This window comes from Anser anser (assembly GCF_964211835.1).
Source record: "Anser anser genome assembly, chromosome: 12".
NCBI lineage: Eukaryota > Metazoa > Chordata > Aves > Anseriformes > Anatidae > Anser > Anser anser.
This window is the reverse complement of record NC_139733.1, coordinates 5,878,885-5,896,300: the sequence shown is the minus strand read 5'-3', so window position 1 is coordinate 5,896,300 and position 17,416 is coordinate 5,878,885. Positions and strand designations below refer to the sequence as shown.

The 17,416-nt window shown below is 35.2% G+C and overlaps 1 protein-coding gene across 2 annotated transcripts in view; it reads left to right on the top strand.

The window, feature by feature from the left end:
- The window catches only part of SYN2 (synapsin II), a 176,868-nt gene that overhangs the window by 51,762 nt on the left and 107,690 nt on the right, over window positions 1-17,416 (top strand). For both annotated transcript variants that reach the window (XR_014571707.1, XM_083796293.1), the window contains exons 2-3: window positions 13,874-13,931; window positions 15,753-15,844. Coding sequence is in view for 1 of the 2 variants with exons in the window: in XM_083796293.1 (XP_083652419.1) it covers window positions 13,874-13,931; window positions 15,753-15,844 (150 nt within the window). In the remaining variant the exon portion in view is untranslated. The remainder of the gene's footprint in view (window positions 1-13,873; window positions 13,932-15,752; window positions 15,845-17,416) is intronic.

Below are 17,416 nucleotides of genomic sequence, written 5' to 3'. Positions count from 1 at the left end.
GCACAAATCTATCACAAATTGTTGACAAGATTAAAAAAAAATTGATACAAAGGATAGTTTTGCCCATGAGTCCCTCAAAACAACTTGAAAAAATAAAGCAGCAGAAAGGGGAGAAGAGAGAGGAAACTGAAAAAGTAGCTGCTAATGACTTTACTGACATACTGTTAAAGTATGGCTTGCAGAGAAGGGTGGAAAACTATTTTAAGTGACTAGGAAGACAACAGAAAGCATGTAGGAAACCTTGGTTTAGTCAGTCTGTATTTCACTTTATTAAAAAATGCTTAGCTGTTCATCTCGGGGTGTGGGGGGGTGGGGATTAAAAAAACAGTGGTACAACTTCTGTATAGAATTGCTGATTTTGTCGTTAGAAGGCTCATCTCTTCATTACCACTCTCAGCAAATCATTCTAAAAGGTCGTCTCTCCTGGGAAAAAAAGAGATACCCATTCAACGAATAGTAATGATAGATTTTTACCTTTCTTGCTGGTTTTGTGAATTTCGTGTCTTTCTTATTTTCAAAACATAACTATTAACTTTCAATTCATTAGATAATTTTGTCACTCAAAGCTGCTTACTTCTTCAAGTCTGAAGATGGAAGCAAACATTCCCAAATTGTAGAGGAGACTTAACAGTTAATGAATGTAACCATGCGTTCTTTGGGTCTAGTTTGCATCGTTGGTGTTTTTAAATGAGGTAGCACTGAGATTTAATCAGAGCTGAACAGTAGTCGTGGCATAGCAGCTGTTCAAGTCACAGCCAAGTCCGTCTGACAATTGCTTTTCCACACCTTCAGAGAAACCAACACAGTTTGCTAACTGTCCTAATATTTTGAGCAGTCATAGATTTCTTCTGAGCATTTTCTTTTTTTAATCTTCCTTTTTTTTTTTAATTAAGGTTACAGCTTTTGCAATTTAGTAAGAATCTCAGCTATATTTTCAAATAAATAAAAAGGTTGAACTTCATTCAAAGGGAATCAAGAGAAAACAAAACAAAATCATAGAGCAAATGGAAAAAAAAAAGTGTATGCTCTTAAAGATACATGTTTCTCTTAAAATGTAGAGTTCTCTTATTCCAGTCTTGTGATTTTATCAGGCCTGTGACTCAGAAATTTATTTATTTATTTATTCATATTCTAAGTTCTTGTTCTGACAGATTTTGCCTTCCCACAGACTACCTCCCATCTGTTCAGGGTAATGGGTTTTCTGCCTATACACAGAAAGGAGCATATTGTGGGATTCGAGTGAGAAATTTTACCCAAAGAAACCATTAGTTCTTGGAGTCTACTTAAATTTGGTTGCCAGGACTACTCCACGCTAGGTAAATAGGATAAAAATTTTGATGTCCTCTTGTAGAAAATTGAGAACTATCGCCTGCCTACAGAAAGAGAAGAAAACATGTGTGATAATGAAATATAAACTTTGTATAAACACTGTATTTGTGAAATGTTCAGGCTCTCTAGTTTTAAATATGTGGGTGGAAAGAAGGAAAAAGGAATAACAAAAAAAGTGTGAATCTGGAAAAGAAACAAAAAGTTATATTACATTTTCTAGGGGATACTACAAAAATAAAAGACTCTGTAAAGTCTAAATCAAGTGATATATACAATATTATCTCATAATAGAATGGACGATTTATCAAAATACTGTAAATTCATGTGATTTTGGATTAAGCCCTTAAAAAGTACTTTCTCCACACTGACAAATCTGATAAAGATGCTCAAAACACAATGACTTGCATGTGTATCAAAAGCATTAATTGTTTTAAGACATGATCGCTACTTTTGAAGACTTTAAAAAAAAAAAAAAAGGTAATTTAGTAGCATTCATCCTTGCTGTTTCTGTTGCTACTTAAATCCTTCTCTTCGTTTGCTATGTAGCACTCAGTGCTTGTTGTTGTTTTCCAACTAGGAAATTAAGATTCGGAGGTTAGCAGGCGGTCTTTTCAGTCTCTCTGTGGTATCTTGAATGGTGTTGGTCTGTGCACTGATGAGAATGTTACACCAAATCATGTTCCTTCCAGATTTTAAGGTTTCTGGGAATAGACGCATAGCAGGGCTCTGCTATTCAGTATTTCTGTTCTTTCGCCTTAAGTTATTGAAATAGTAGCTCTTTGGCTTGTGTTTTAGTAAACATGCTATATTTACTAGTGAGGAGGAAAGTGAAATGTGTTCTGTGACAGAGAAGGGGGAATGAGTGCACTGTGTCTCACCCTGAAGCATTAATTCTGTAGAAGTTACGCACTGTACTTCTGGATGAGCTGCAGTACCTTGCCAGTGTAAGTACAGACTATATGCAACATCTCCGAGGGAAAGAACAGTATTAAGTCCTACCAGTCAGAAGCATCTGCAGCAGAAAGAAAGGTGCAAAATATAGCCTAATTTGGACAAGACTGTGGAAGAGTTTTCAAGATTTCTCTAACTGGGAATTGTGTGTTTGAATGCACAATAATAAACTCTTGTACAATTTTCCCTTCTTCCATACATGGTATAGCTTTATATATGAGGTTTTCCATACTGGGAGAGAGAATATTTTGGGGAATCTAATCTAGTTGTTATTCTTTTTAGTAAATAAATGTGCCTATTTTTATTTTCATTTTTTCAGTCTCTCAAACTTAGGTAAATTGTAACAGCAAAAGTGAGCGGGGACTTTTTTCCAGCACTTTAGCCTTGTTTCTGTTTAATTTGTTAAAAAATTGCATTGTGGCCTGGGATGTGATAGGTTCATTTGTTTTATTTTAATCTAATGTACTTTTTTCCCCTGAAGTTGGGATTTTCTAGAGCTTCAGCAGTTCACAGAGAAGTCTACCCAGCAGATGGCAGTGTTTAACCAACATATAGGTGGAAACCTGCTCTGGGTTTGTTCTGTATAGATGGCAGTTTGTGCAGAAGCCCAGATTCATTTCCAGGGATTCGTTATTACACAAACATAGGCATTGCAGAAATTCGTTTTGGTTTGTTATGCTTTCATTTTCTAGCAAAGTAGTGAAATTGGGCATCCCATTAAATTTAATGAAATTACTGAAGATACAAAATAATGTAAAGTGCAGAATTTCTGTCTGAAGTAATTCTTCTTGAGTGGACAGATTTTGCAAGGCATTTGGAAGAAACATTCATAATCATTACAGTCTTTATGAAAAGTTTTTAAGAATGTTTTTGGTTGCTCTTAAATCTTGATGAAAGCATCTGTCCTTATTCACTGCATACCATTAGTGCATATTATGCCAATATATTAAAAATAAAACAATCCACTAATAAAAGTCTTTACCAAAAATAATATGCAAGATTCTGTTTGTAACTCAACAGTCTGAATGAATTTCTTTTGAATTTACTGCTGGGCAATGGAACATAGTGAGCAGTGTATGAGAAAGGAGAAACTCAGGCTACAGGAGCTTAAAATGAAATTTCTGAGCATAGTGCTCATCAGATTTGTTGCTGATTGTTACAAAAAATAGCTTTTTAGGATAAAAATGAGCTTCTGAATTGGCATATACAGGAAAAAAAAAGATAGAAAATGCTGATCTTAAAAGTGGTCACTTTTTTTTTCTGATTTTTTTTTTAAAGTGCTAATTGCCATATCTGCAAATCCTGGTGACTTTGTTTTCACTGAGCCATCAGGAATTTAGTGATTGCTTGCTCATTTTGTTCCTTTTTTGTTTGTTTGTTTTGTTTTCCTATTTCACAACTAGAAAAAAGAAGGATTTTAGGAAAAAGAGTGGCAGTCTGCCATTATGTGTGAGTTTGATATGAGAACTGTCTCAAAGCAATCAGTGATATAACTACAGACTAATTTGTGTTGATATGGTAGCAAACTAGAATGAGTGTAGCAGCATTTCTTTCTTTAGATAACTTAACTTGCAGTATGAATATCGTGGGTCTCAGAGTCTGAAAGGCTTTCAACACATCCTGATTTTTTGTCCCAACAGACCTTATTGTAGAATAACCAAGAAAACATTCATACTCTGAGTGGTGTTATTTGTTCATATTTTGTTTACTCACTGGGATGATCATCCTTGCCCAGAGTCATAAATTCACTAGCAAAAATATTTACCAGTAACTAGTTGCAGATTTTGGATATTACGTAACAAGGACTTGCACATGCCTGCTATTTAGCTCTTTTCCAAATGGCAGTATCTTCATGGGAAAAGTACTCCTGTCTTTTTCTCTAACGACTCCCCATCCAAATGAATCAGTGCCATGGACTGCAGACTTGTGGTTGCCCAAGGATCCATTAGTGGAGAGGTGACTAGTAGCATAAGTGAGCCACTTCCCATTAGGGACTGAAGTGGGTGGGTGTAGCCCACAAAATGATGTAGGGCTGGATTCAGTTCATCTCTTGGGCATCCTTGACTAATGTGCTCTATGTTGCCAACTACATTTAGAGTGCTCTTTCCACAGCACAGCTCCTAGAGGGAAGATCTCTTCAAATCTCTGACAACTTGGAACAACCTTTGCTATTGTGTGCAAAAGAGAACAGGTCCTGTTCTCACCCCTATAGACCCTGGAGGAATTAATCCCATAGATGTGAATTATTCAGTTGTGAAATTATTACAATAATGCTATGTTTTAATATATGTCAAAAGAGAATGCTTATTTGTGTCCTAGTTATTTTATGTCTGCCAAAAAATGGCAGTGACTCTCACAATTATATGATAATTAACAGCATTTAGCTGTGGGAAAAAAAAAAAGAAAAAGAAAAAAAAAAGAGATGAACAGTGCTCAGCTGGGAAGGGGAAGAGAAGTTGGAATTCAGTTCTGTGTTCAGCAGATGCTTCTGCTCCTCACAGCTGTAATGTACTGCCAGTCAGCTAGGCTCTGGACTGCAGGGGGGCTTGCAACACTCCCTCATTAGATTTCTGCTCAAGAGGTTGGCACACTGCTGAATTTCAAAATCTGAAATTTGAGGTACTGCATGCTATTGTGTGTGGCTCCACTTTCAGAGCTGAATACAGCCTGGGTGCAGTACAGACCTTGCACAGAGTAGCCTGTGCAGCTGTACAGCACACATTGCGGCAGTGTAGGACTTACCTGATTCCAGTCTTCATTAAGCACTGAAAATTCAGATCAGTTTTGTTTTACAAATAAATGAGGAGGGCGTGAACAATTGTGGGATTTTGTATTAAAACTGTGTAATATGACCAAAATTAATATATCACTCATGAAGATTTTTTATTTATTAATAAATTTGGCTTCTAATTAGATGCACTGTAAGCAAATACAGTGTTCACACAGCTGCTTACAAAACCCCCAACATGTCAGAGAATACTTTCATGAAACTTACTATCATATATTTTGGTTATGTTTCTCATCTTTAATAGCTTCCCCTTTATCACAACATCCTTGTCAGGCCTTGTCAGGCTTGTGGTATGTTTTGTGTTACAGATTGCACTGGACTTTACCTGACTTTTAGTTTTTCAGACTGTTCCTGGACAGGAATTGTTAAAGCCCATACTTCCAAGGTCACCTTCATTTAGAGAAGGGGGGGATGATGCTTTCAGGCTAGTGTACTAGCTGTGGTGCCAATTTATTGTAGAGAACAGATTCATTCACCAACTTCAGCAGTGCTTTCTCTGCATTTCTCAGCAGAGAAAATTCTATTATTCTCTAATCCATAGTGGGAAGCTGAGAGTCCTCAGGAACACAGGCTCTTAATTATTTGACTTCTTAGATTATTTTAATATCAATAAAACAGATACTGATATTTTAAGTACAGACAAAATTATGTGTGATTATACTTGTAAGTATACCATTAAAATTAATTTTTTAGAACGTACTTGGAAAGCTTAATTCTGAGCAGAAGAGACAGTTCCTTTTAACGAAAGGGTTGGAGTATTGCTAAAATGTATTCCTTGCTGTATTTTCAGAACAACCCATTTGTGAACATTATGTAGGAGTTAATTAGAAAGCGTTATTCTTTCAGGTCTTACTAATGTTATAGCATCCAGTTTGTAACTTTTTCTAGTGGTCATTTGTTAGGAAAAAAAGTCCTAGTGTGTTTAAAACTATGACCAAAGAATATAGGAAGGTACATGAAACTGGCAAATAAATAAATAAATAAATATCAGCTACCTAGTTATTGGCACACAAAGTCAGAATAGTATATATTCCGTATTATACAGCATTGCATTACCACCTCCAACCAGCAGGGACTTTTGCCTCATTTTTACATCCCAGAAGCTGCACGTAGTAGAGCAATCCAGCCAACGATAAGAGGAGTTCTGGTAACCTGCTGCACCATTCTGTGTATTTCCCTGCAGAATCTGGCATAAAATGTGATTTAGAAACAAATAAACAAAACAGAAACTGATACTGGCAAAATTATTTTCTATTTTCCTGGTAACCCTTATTGTCCTGAGAATTTTCAGTATAATGTGTTTCTGATGGCTACTGTAACTCCAATATCCTGAAGTAATTGTTTTTTCATGGAAACATGCTGGACCTTCCTCCATAGCTAGTGGGTATATAAAATGTGTTTTTCATTCTGCCATAATAACTGGTAAATTAATAGTTTTGTTCTGTTGAGCACAGTGCATGAAATTCTTTACTTTGTGGGGGGCGATTGGATTGGAGTGTACCACCCAGCTTTCTGGTGCACTGGGAATCTTAGCTTCAGTTAGAAGAGACTCTCAGGAAGCCAGTGGAGACTCAGTGTGTGTATTCTCCCTCACAGATACATGTGCAAAAAGTACCTTAAGGTTATTCACTAATTCAAGTGAATAAAAAGGGAGGAAAATAGAAAGCATTAGCAGTTACTAGTAATTTAATCCATTCAGACATCAGTGATAATTGGTTTCCTTGTGTGTTTTTTTTGTTTGTTTGTTTTTTTGCTAACCCTGTGTTAAATACATAGAGACTGTTCATATTGTTGCTGTTAATATGCTTTCTTTAGCAGATCTAAAACTAAGTACAGGTAAGGTTTATACTATCTATCATGCATAACATCCATAATTCAGCACAAATATCTATGTAACTTTAATGATAATGAAGCATTTCCTGTGTTCTCAGCTCCTGCCTGTGACTCCTACCTGGCTGGGTTGATACCAGTGTAGAAACCTTAAAAGACACAAAAACAAAGAGATGACCATGGTTCTATATTTTTCTTTGATTGGTAACACTTTTTTAAACCAATCTGATATATATTTATTTCTACAGAAGAGGGCAGCAAAAGCCATATACTTTCTTTACTGCATCAATGACTATGAGCTGTAAAGACTAGGGTTTCTAATTGATCTGTTCGGAGAAACAGGGCAGCAAACGGTTGTCTTAAATCTAAAGATAAGTTACACTTACATGAAAAATAAAAGATTAAAAAATCAAAGACGTTTACACTGACTGTTTGGAATCTTGATGTAAAGTATTCCTGTAACACAAAGTAAGTAATAGAATTGTAATGTAGACTCCAGGTCTACATGATGGAAGTGAAAGGATCTCTGAGCCAAAGATCAAAGCAACTGCCAATCCATGAAAAATCATTTAATCTTTTGCTCATTTAAATCTAATTCAGAGCTGGTGAGGCCACAACATTGTTGAATGGGTGTTAAATGCTTGTTGGGGTCCAGCTGGAAAAAAAATACTCTGGCTTGCCTGTACCATCACTGTAATTCTCTGCAGAGGCCACGTTTTTTGATTGCGTTGTGAGTGTTTTTGTGTGTGTGTATTGTGCGTGTGTGTATATAAGTACATGTATATCTCCAACAGGATATTCTGGGTCTTATAGTAATCTCTTCTACTCCCATTGCCCAGTGCTTCCCCTGAGTCTTGTCCCTGTATGTAGGGCTGAAGATTTAAGGTATGATGTTATGGTTGAAGGTCTGATGTTGCACTTAATCTCGTTTAACTACGAGCTGCGGCTGAAAGGTGTGCATCTCTTTCTCACATTCTCTCCAGACATATATGTATCTTGCATGCTTTCCATTCTCTCTATTACCTCATGTTGACTTAAAAAAAAAAAAAGAATAATAATAAAAAGAAATGCTCAGAATCTCATCTATGGGTTGAGCACAGGGGCGAAGCTAGCCGGAGAAGTTTTTAAGGTACAGATTCTATACTAAGTGCAGGATTCCCAAAGATGAAAATTCAAACATGATAGCCCAGCATGTTATATATGACTATCACTTGGTAATGTCTGCAAACATAGAAGATTCATATATTCTTATATCACATGCAGTCATGCATCTTGCTGAGAGGCATTTAAAACTTAGAGCCTTAGAGATTTCAGTATAAACAGAAAAAATTGAAAGGTAGATAAATTTCTGCTGAAGATTTTATCAGTAGTATGGATTCAGTCTCAAAAATTCTTTCACTCCAGGCTGTTTTTTATGGCATTTCAAATATTGTCAGGAATTACTTTCTGTTAGTGTATCAGTTTACTTTCTTTACCTCAATGGGAAAAAGCAAAGAAAAATATCACTAGATGTTATTTCTTTTTTTTTTTCTATCAGACTATCAACAGCAGCTGCCTTGTGTGACATTTTTGCCATTTATTCAAGATAGAGTGCATTACCTTCTAAATAGTAAAGTTGTTTGTTAGCTGTTTGTCCTTGTTTATCTTTGTTGTCAACAGAGTGAGAAGTTGGAAAGAGTGGATTTTTGTAGTTGTTAGGGACTTGGAATTGGCAAATTTAACTTTATTACTCTAGCCTGCAATATTTTTATATTGACTTTTATTTGCATAGATAAGTTTAAGGAACTTATCATAACTGCTGCAGGTATGGAGATTGTCTTATAGTCCTAGGAACCATTAAATCATCCAGCAGTATTTAGAACAGTAATATTTCTTAATATGGCTAATGATAGTTTTCTGTATGAACGTTTGGACTTTTTCTTCAAAATACAAAATATTCTTATGAATCTATACTTGGGAATGTGTAGTAATTGTTTATTCCAATGAGTCTAACAGATTTGGAAAAGGTTATATGTTGCATCAAGTATGAGGTCTTCTAGTGATTATACTTTAAAACGTTTAAAAATACTTTCATTTTTCATCTAATTTACAAAATAAACCCACAGAAATTACATCGTGACTATAAGTCTTCCACAGTATTGGGCTAATGGTAAGTATTACATAACCTGAGGTGTGGGATTTTGAGACAAACAGAAAGGCAGTCTAGCATTTGGTCATGAAAAAGTACTTGTTTAACCTTGAGTGGGCAGAAAATTAGGCATTTTCAGTAAAGCATGCTGTTCTGAAAAACCAGCAAATTTAAGCTCAAATTAGAGATTCAAGAGTAGGAGGCATGTTCCTCTTGATTAGAGTTCTAGCAAAAATACTGTATTCAGACACAGAACAGAGTGACAAATAGAAGGGCTCCTGTTTAAAGCAACAGAGAGGTGGTTCTTGGGCTGGCAGGTCTGTACTGTGAAAAAAGAAAAATAGTTCTGTTTTGTTTAAATCATCAGAGTAAAAAAGATGAATATTCTAATATATGCCAAGGAGATAGGATAATTTGTTTAAAAAGGAAAAAGAAAGAAAGACTAGTAATAAATTATGGGGAAAAAAGTTGGAATTGAATCAGATTGCAGAAGCCTCTGAAGGTGCTATTCTGAAACAAACAAAAAAAACACCACTTTCCAGCAAGGGGGTTACACAGCACAGGAAGGGAAGTGGAATATTTGCCACTTAATAGGCTTGCATTCTGTATTTCTAGGTTGTTTATTCTTTTTATTATTATTATTTAAAACACTTTTAGAGTTGAATTTCTTTGGGCAGCTTCTCTATTGTTTGGGCAGGAAAATCCTCTGCTGAAAAATTCCTTTTCATGAGCTTGGCCATCACCCATAAAGGGGATGAGGAATGGTATGACAGTTCAGTGCCTCTGCAGAGGAAAGACTGCATGGAGGAGTGAGGAGCTCTGGTTTTTAGGATATATTTAACAGAAAGTTCTTTGCTCCAATTTACAGAAGTCAGGGAAGGAAAGCCCTGCACCAAAGCAGGATTGTTTCCTACAGATGTTTTGTACTGCCCTGTTAACTTTGAATTGCTCAAGTGACTGTGCTTCCATGCTCCCCAGTATAACTGGGCATATCAGCAAAGAAGAATCCTATTAGCTTGACGGAATTATCTGTGTGAAATGTTCTAATATTGCTAGGCCATCTGAGATGACTTCATCGTGTCCTAATATACAGTAGGACCACAAGTGTTTGGCTTTATTCCTAATAATTCTCTTTGCAGGTATTTTGATTGACTAGGGTGGCAAAAATCTTTGTTGCTAACCAGACTTGAACTTGAAGACTGGGTTTGTTTTCCCTTCAATATTTTCTGTTCTGTGTCTGAGGCTAGTGATCAAGGCGTTAAGTTCTTGGAAATCTGTCTGCTTCTGTCACAGTCTGCCAAAATCTTTACATGCATCTGGTAATTCCAGTGAACCAGTTATTTGAGACTGCGATGTATGTGTACGTTACCGTTCTCAAAGTTAATTAAGCTGTTTATACACATTGACAGTCTGCAATTTGTGTACTCCAGAGGGTGCTACTGTTCTAATTGGTGAATAAACTTTTGCCCAGTTGTAGTAAACTGGCAATATTAATTATTTTTGAGCATACAAAGCTCGTATTGATGGGAACAGAAATTAGCTCCCACTGTTCAGGCATGCCCAGAAATCAGTGCTTAAGCTGATCTGAATCCTGTGTACATTGTACAGAAATCAGACTACCAGTGCTGTGCTAATTGAATAGAAGGGCAAATTGCAGTGTTTAGGAATATGCAGAGCTGTGTAAGTAAGAGACTTACATACATGAGCAGTAGTTTGTAGGACTGGAACCCATTCTTTTGCTGGATGCATGCTTTTGACTTTAATAAGGCTGTTGCTGGTAAACTCTGTTGTGGTATTTAAGAATGAAAACTAAATTGGTGTAAATCTATTGCATGTTAGCAAATGATTTTCCTGTTGATTTTGTTGCCAGCTGATGTAGCACCAGTGTTAATGCTTTGTTCATTTACATCATTGGTTTCATGGCATAGTAAGATATCGTGGAAATTTATGTAGATGCGTAGTTTGAGGGAAACATTTCAGGCCTTTTTCATATATTTGAAACATTTTTATTGCTCACTACTTTATTCATTGTCCTTGCCAAAGTTAAGTAGCATGAGTTCATATATGGATGTATTTATGGCAACTGTATGTTCTATAGTTGGTTATTTTTAAATGTGCAAGATTTTATCCAGAAAATGAATTGCGAAGCAATAAATGTATAAATATTTCACTTATTTTGAAAAGATTCTGACTACAAGAGTTCATGCTAATAGCTCTAATAAGGAGCATTCATAGTAGTACCTGATCATTTTCTTTACATTTAGGCTTTGGAAAGCAACTGTTTACACAGGGACTTTCATATGAATAACAGTACTGCTTTCTTCCCTTCTCTTCCTTACAAACAATTCAAAAATCATTCAGCAATGGGCAGCCAAATGTTACTTGCCTTGGGGCACATTTGTTATATTATCTTTAATCATACTGACAGCTAACCTTGTACTCTTCTCAAACGCCTTGACTAGAGATTCTGAGCATGAAAGCATTATGTCCTTTCTACTGAGGTGCTCCCAGGGTTGATACACAGGTATTCCATGCTTGGTACTGAGAGTAATAATGTTTAACTGGAATTTCAAACTATGTTTAAGTGATTTTCTTGTAAAAGAATAATGCCATATCATTTTGTTTCCCATCTTCCCTTAAAAAAGGAAGGTAATTAATAAGGTAATAAATGTCTTTATGATAAGACTGTAAATAGGAAAAAAAATCAAGCAGGGTATGACTATATTTCCTAAGCACAGTAAATAAAATGTAAACTAGGTTCTATTTCACAGCACACTCCTACTAAGAATATCTCTGAGTCTTCTGAAATTAGATGCATGATTTTTTATTGTAAGGTATTTTTAGAGATATCTAGATAAATTCTTGCAGTTTGTGGCTCAACATTTGGAGAATATTATTGAATATTACACATTTTTATCAAATGTGGGTTAATGCTAATTTGAAATTAGGTCTGTCTGAATGTTTAAATGTCACATTTGTTTTCAAGCCCCAGATGGCATAACTTTAGTACTTACTATTGCTGTTTATTTTCAAAGCTGAAGTCATTTGTTGAAATGTGAATCATGCCAGAATTTAGTTGTTTAAAGGTTGTTTCATCTCTAAAGGATGTTGAAGTAGAAAAAGTGAATTTCAAGGGATAACATTTCACTTTAACTAATGTTTGGAGCATATTCCAATAAATGCTTAGTGCCAAAGAACAGAGGAGCCTCTCTTTGGCTCTTTGTAGTTTCTCAGTTCCATTTCCTGTCATGACGAAGAAATCAATTGCTGATATTTGTTAGGGTAAGCACTGTGGGAGGTTTAGTCTCTCTATATGGTCAAGTTACCATTCAGAACAAATTGGGAAAAAAAAAAAAAAGATGAATGCTATTTCTTTAAGTTAGATTTGTTATACAGTGTATTTAACTTCTACTTTTTTTACAGGCAAAAATATGTGATGTTATCCTCAGTAGGCACTTTCTATAATAAAACAGTGGATTTCAAACTTAGTATCTCATTTGTATTAATTAAAAGAAAACAGTATAAACCAATAATGCAAACATTTTCTTCATTTTTATCTTCTTACCAACTGCATATACATACAGAATTAATTGCTGAACAATATTTCTATATGTCATTTCATTATAAACAGTTTCTTTGTTTTTTACCATCAGTTATGCAAAATATATAAAATATCCTTAAGAAATATGTTGCCTAAGGCAGTGTTTTCTGTTGATTATTACGAAATTTAGTTCTTCTAATGCTGAAACCAATGGTGAAACTCTTCTCAACCTCAGTGGGAAAAGGATTTTTGAAAAGTAACAGTGAATTTTTTTTATTATAGAGTATATGCTACTTTCACTGATGAGGTAGATTTAGTTGAGTATAATAAATAAAATAAAATGGAATATAAACATATAAAATAAATTAATTTGAATAAATAACATTTTGTCAAATGTTGAAATGGACAAAATAACTTTTTTTTAAGCACTTGCAGTTGCTCTGTTTTGTTTTATTTTTTGGATGTAGAGCAGATTTGTGCTTGTTATTAATAAAAGTGGGAAAGGTACTTTAAACTTTGGCTTGAATAAAGAAGTTACAGAGAGAGACTGATACCCTTTTCCAGCTTCAGAGTGTTAGAGTAATTCCCTTTTATCAACAGGTTTTTATTTCATTCCTGTTTTCTCCAAAACAAATAAATGCTAGATAAGACATAAAACACAAAATACGCTGCTTGTGAGGCCTGAGGTTTGGACCATTGAATTCAGTTCTGTTTTATCAAAGCAATCACAGTGCATAACAGTTGGTAATCTCTCTTTCAGGGTAATTACACTGCCACAGTTACAATCTAGAAGAAGCAAAACTATTTAGTAAATCGGGCACTTGCAAATTTAGTGACAACAGTCTCCAGTACCTATGATACTTCCTTTAAAAACACTTTAAAGTTTTTAGGCATAATGTTTCCAATAAACCATTTTTTCTAAATAAATTAAGTGGACAAAGATTAGTGTGAGTGGTGTTGCTTAGGATCTTGTTCACATTGAAGTGAATTTCCATTGATGTTGTCGGTTTTAATGCAAGCAGGATTGCATCTTGTTAATGGTACTCATATTAGTAACTGTGAAATATGTATTTAAGTACACGTTAGTATGTACTCCATATTGGGTGATTGCAGGTGGAATCCCAAAATAGTATGTGATAGGATGTTAAGGACAAAAGGATGATAAAGGGGAAAAAATGTGTATTGGTAGATTCGCTTAGTATATATGCATGTTTTCAAGACGCTGAAGGCCATAAAGGAAGCTTTATGCAGCTACTGATTACAGATATACGTATCCCTGATTTTCTGTCTCTCTTCTTTCTTGCAGGGCCAAGGCTTTTCGTGGAAAAAAGGTTCATGGAGAATATGACATAAAGGTTGAACAGGTAATTAAATGACTTAATCTGAATGTTATTTTTATGTGTTCGTGTGTATGTATACACATACATGCATGTATGCGTAAATAGGTATGTAGTCCTTTGTACTTCAGTAAAAAAAAAATGCAAATTGAGTAGAACACTAAAAGGTTGAATTTTATTTGGAATTTCACGGAGTGAGGCAAAATTATCACTGGCACTGTGGATCCAGCTTATCTAAATCACTTTAATGCTACAATATCTAGCTTTGCACTGTTCTCAGCTTGGAACTGCTTTGCAGGGATTTTCAAGAGTATTGAGAGAGAGGAAGAAGGAGGCAAGCTATTTTGTTCCAAAATACCATTCACATCTCAATCAGACTGTGCAGTTGACATCACGTGCACTTTAATGCTAGCAAATGCTCTGTGTAAGCCTAGAGTTTCCTTCATAAGGTCTTTGTAGGACCAAAACCACCTTTAATCAGCAATAGATTGAAGGCTTCTGAACCCTATTAATCACTTTGTAAAGCATCAACACCTTTACTGTTGTGTACAAATAAATTGAGTTAGTAACTTCAGTGTTCTTTTCCTACACTGAAGAGCATTATTTTATTTGTATACTGCTTACAGCAACCTACCTATAATCTAAAATATTTTCTATCACATGCTAAGTTTTTAAAGTATTAAATCGATACTGTGAATCCATGTAATTTTTTAATGTAATAAATGAATGTGAGAGATTAGTTGTCAATCTTAATTTTTAAATGATTTATTAATGTTGTCAGCATTTATGCAAATATTTTAATCTCTCATCATTTGCACTGATTTTACAATAGTCTTAAATCTGCTCTTTGCGTTTAAAACATTGATCCAAGAAAGTATATAAATGTATAAGATTTAATGAAGAATCATCCATGCTTGAAATCAAGCACGTACTTAAGCCGTTCAGCTGGAATGGTGGATAGAGGAGTCAACACTTGCCTTAAATGAACACTAATTCTGAAAGCCTTACACAGATTTTACATAGGAAGGCCTTCAGTGACACCGTTTTTCAAGAGGAGACTAATGAGAATTCTGACAGTCTCTATTCTGTACTAGTGTCCAGAATAGCAAAGACACTTTTATTTATCCACTAGAAGACAGTTGGCTGCATTTCAATTATTCTGCTGTATAATGTTATTGTAAGGTGTTTTGAGAGTCTAAGCTGATGAAAGACTGTGGATAAATGAAAAACATCCTGTTCTTTAATTTCAAATAACTGTAGATTCAGAGTATGGAATTGATTCCTTTTAAATGCCATATTTGCAATGTGAGAAGATACTTTGAAAAAATTCTTTATTTGTGAATTTTGCATGTCAATTGTTTAGTAGCACCCGATCTTTTAGGAAAAAGAGTAAATGCACATAAAAGAAATAGAAAGGAGTAAAATATGTGAAGGAAAGGGAAGAAAAAACAAAACACACTAAGTGTGATAAGAAAATATTCCGTTTGTCATATTTACCTTAACACTGCTTTTGTGCTATTTGCTTCAACATGTTCGGTAAATGTTTGTTGTGCCTTGATTAATTTCTGTAGTGCACCATACAAAGGAAATATAATCTCTACTACCCTACAGTCTTTGTTTATGTATTTTTTTTATTTTCTTTCTTTCTTTATATTTTCTAATTTGTTCAATTGCTTCATATATGATGCATACCATTGGATTAAGATCCAGTTAAGAAGATCCTCTTAGTACACGTTGTGTTCCAGTTATATATTGTCAGCTGTTCAGATATTAATACTTAACAGAAGGGATTTAGGAAAATAAAGGTAAAATAAAACAGACGGACTAATGAGAGTCCTCTTTTCACAGGCAGAATTTTCAGAAATCAACTTGATAGCCCATGCTGATGGCAATTATGCGGTAGATATCCAAGTATTTCGGAATGGCACTAAAGTCGTCAGGTAAGAAAACTAAATATAATAACAGCAAGAAGCAATAGGTTTTGCATGTAATTTTACATGCATAATATAAATGTACATGTAAAATGTACTGAATGTTTGGTGTTTTTTCTTGCATACAGTGATAAGGATTTTTGATAATGCAACACACGTTGATCACTGCCATGAAAAGTATCTGATCAGTGGAGTAAGTCATGTGACAGGGCCTCCCACAGGCAGCAGCTCTTCAAGAGCTGCTCCCATGTGGGTCCGTACCATGGGTTCCATCTGTCAGGAGCAAACTGCTCCAACATGGGTTCCTCACAGGCAGCAGCTCCCCCCACACCGCCCGCTGCTGCGTGGGCTCCTCTCCATGGGCTGCAGCTCCCGCTCAGGGCCTGCTGTTTTCTATTGACATGGGCCAAGTCATATCAATTCTTTCCGGATAGTTACTGTAACATCACAGTTTAGATAATTTCCTATTAGGCTGTTTTGTTGATAAAAGAATTATTCCAATGGAAGTCAGGGGTCTTTTCACTGCTCTTTTTTTTTTTTTTCCCCTCCCTCCAGAGAGAACATGTACAGCTTTGCAAATGTAGAGAGGGAAACAGGAGTACATCAGGGCAAAGTAAAAGATTAATTTACATTAGGAAAATTATTTCAGGCAGTTCTATATGTTATGTAACTGGGGAATTACTTCGATTTTGGTCAGTGCAGTTAATGGTTTAAGTATAACAGTTTGGCTGAATGGTTGCATATAGAAAGGTAGATCACACCTCTGACAGTGACCTGGTAGTTTCCTACTTAGGTTTATCTTCAGGAAAGAGTAAGAGTTCAGGGAGCTGGACAGCATACAGCATGTCTAGTGACTTTGTGTTTTTGCTCAACATCTGTCCAAATAAAAGACTTGAAGATTTTTACTTTTTCATGTAAAAAAAAAAAATCAAGAAGAAAAATATTGAAAATAAGTGTACTTTATGCTTTAAAACTCATAGCTGCTTAATCTCTTGTGTGCTTTAAAAATATTGCAGCTTAATGTAACAACCACTTATGCCAAATCCACAAGATTATTTCCTTAGAAGAGTAACAGATCTGATTTCCCCCCCCCCCCCCCCCCCATGAATGAAGTTTTGGAGCCAAGAAATCTTGCTCCTTAATGGCTTTGCTGTAGAGAATTTTCCAAACAGAACATAAGTATTGATGCCCAGTTAGCATCTCAACATGTCAATATTTAATGAGAGCTGGGAACCTCAAGGAAACAGCATCTAAAAGGATGTATATTTGCTGTTTAAGAGAGAGGGAAAAAAAAAAAAAGTTAAAACTGCTGCTTAGGTTAAAAAACAGAGAAATCTTTCCACGTCATCAGGCAACTCTAACAGTGAGGTAATGCAGGATTTTATAATATTATCACTTTTATTTATAATCAAATTTATTTAACCAAATAAAGCTACCTGAAGTTGATATTGCACTCATTTTTTGTGCAGGATATTTGCATATATGTGCATGCTTTCTGGTGTAAGAGGGATAAGCAGACATGATGGGAGTGGTTCTACGTTTGCATGACAAATAACTTTTCTGGAGATACAGAACATGTTG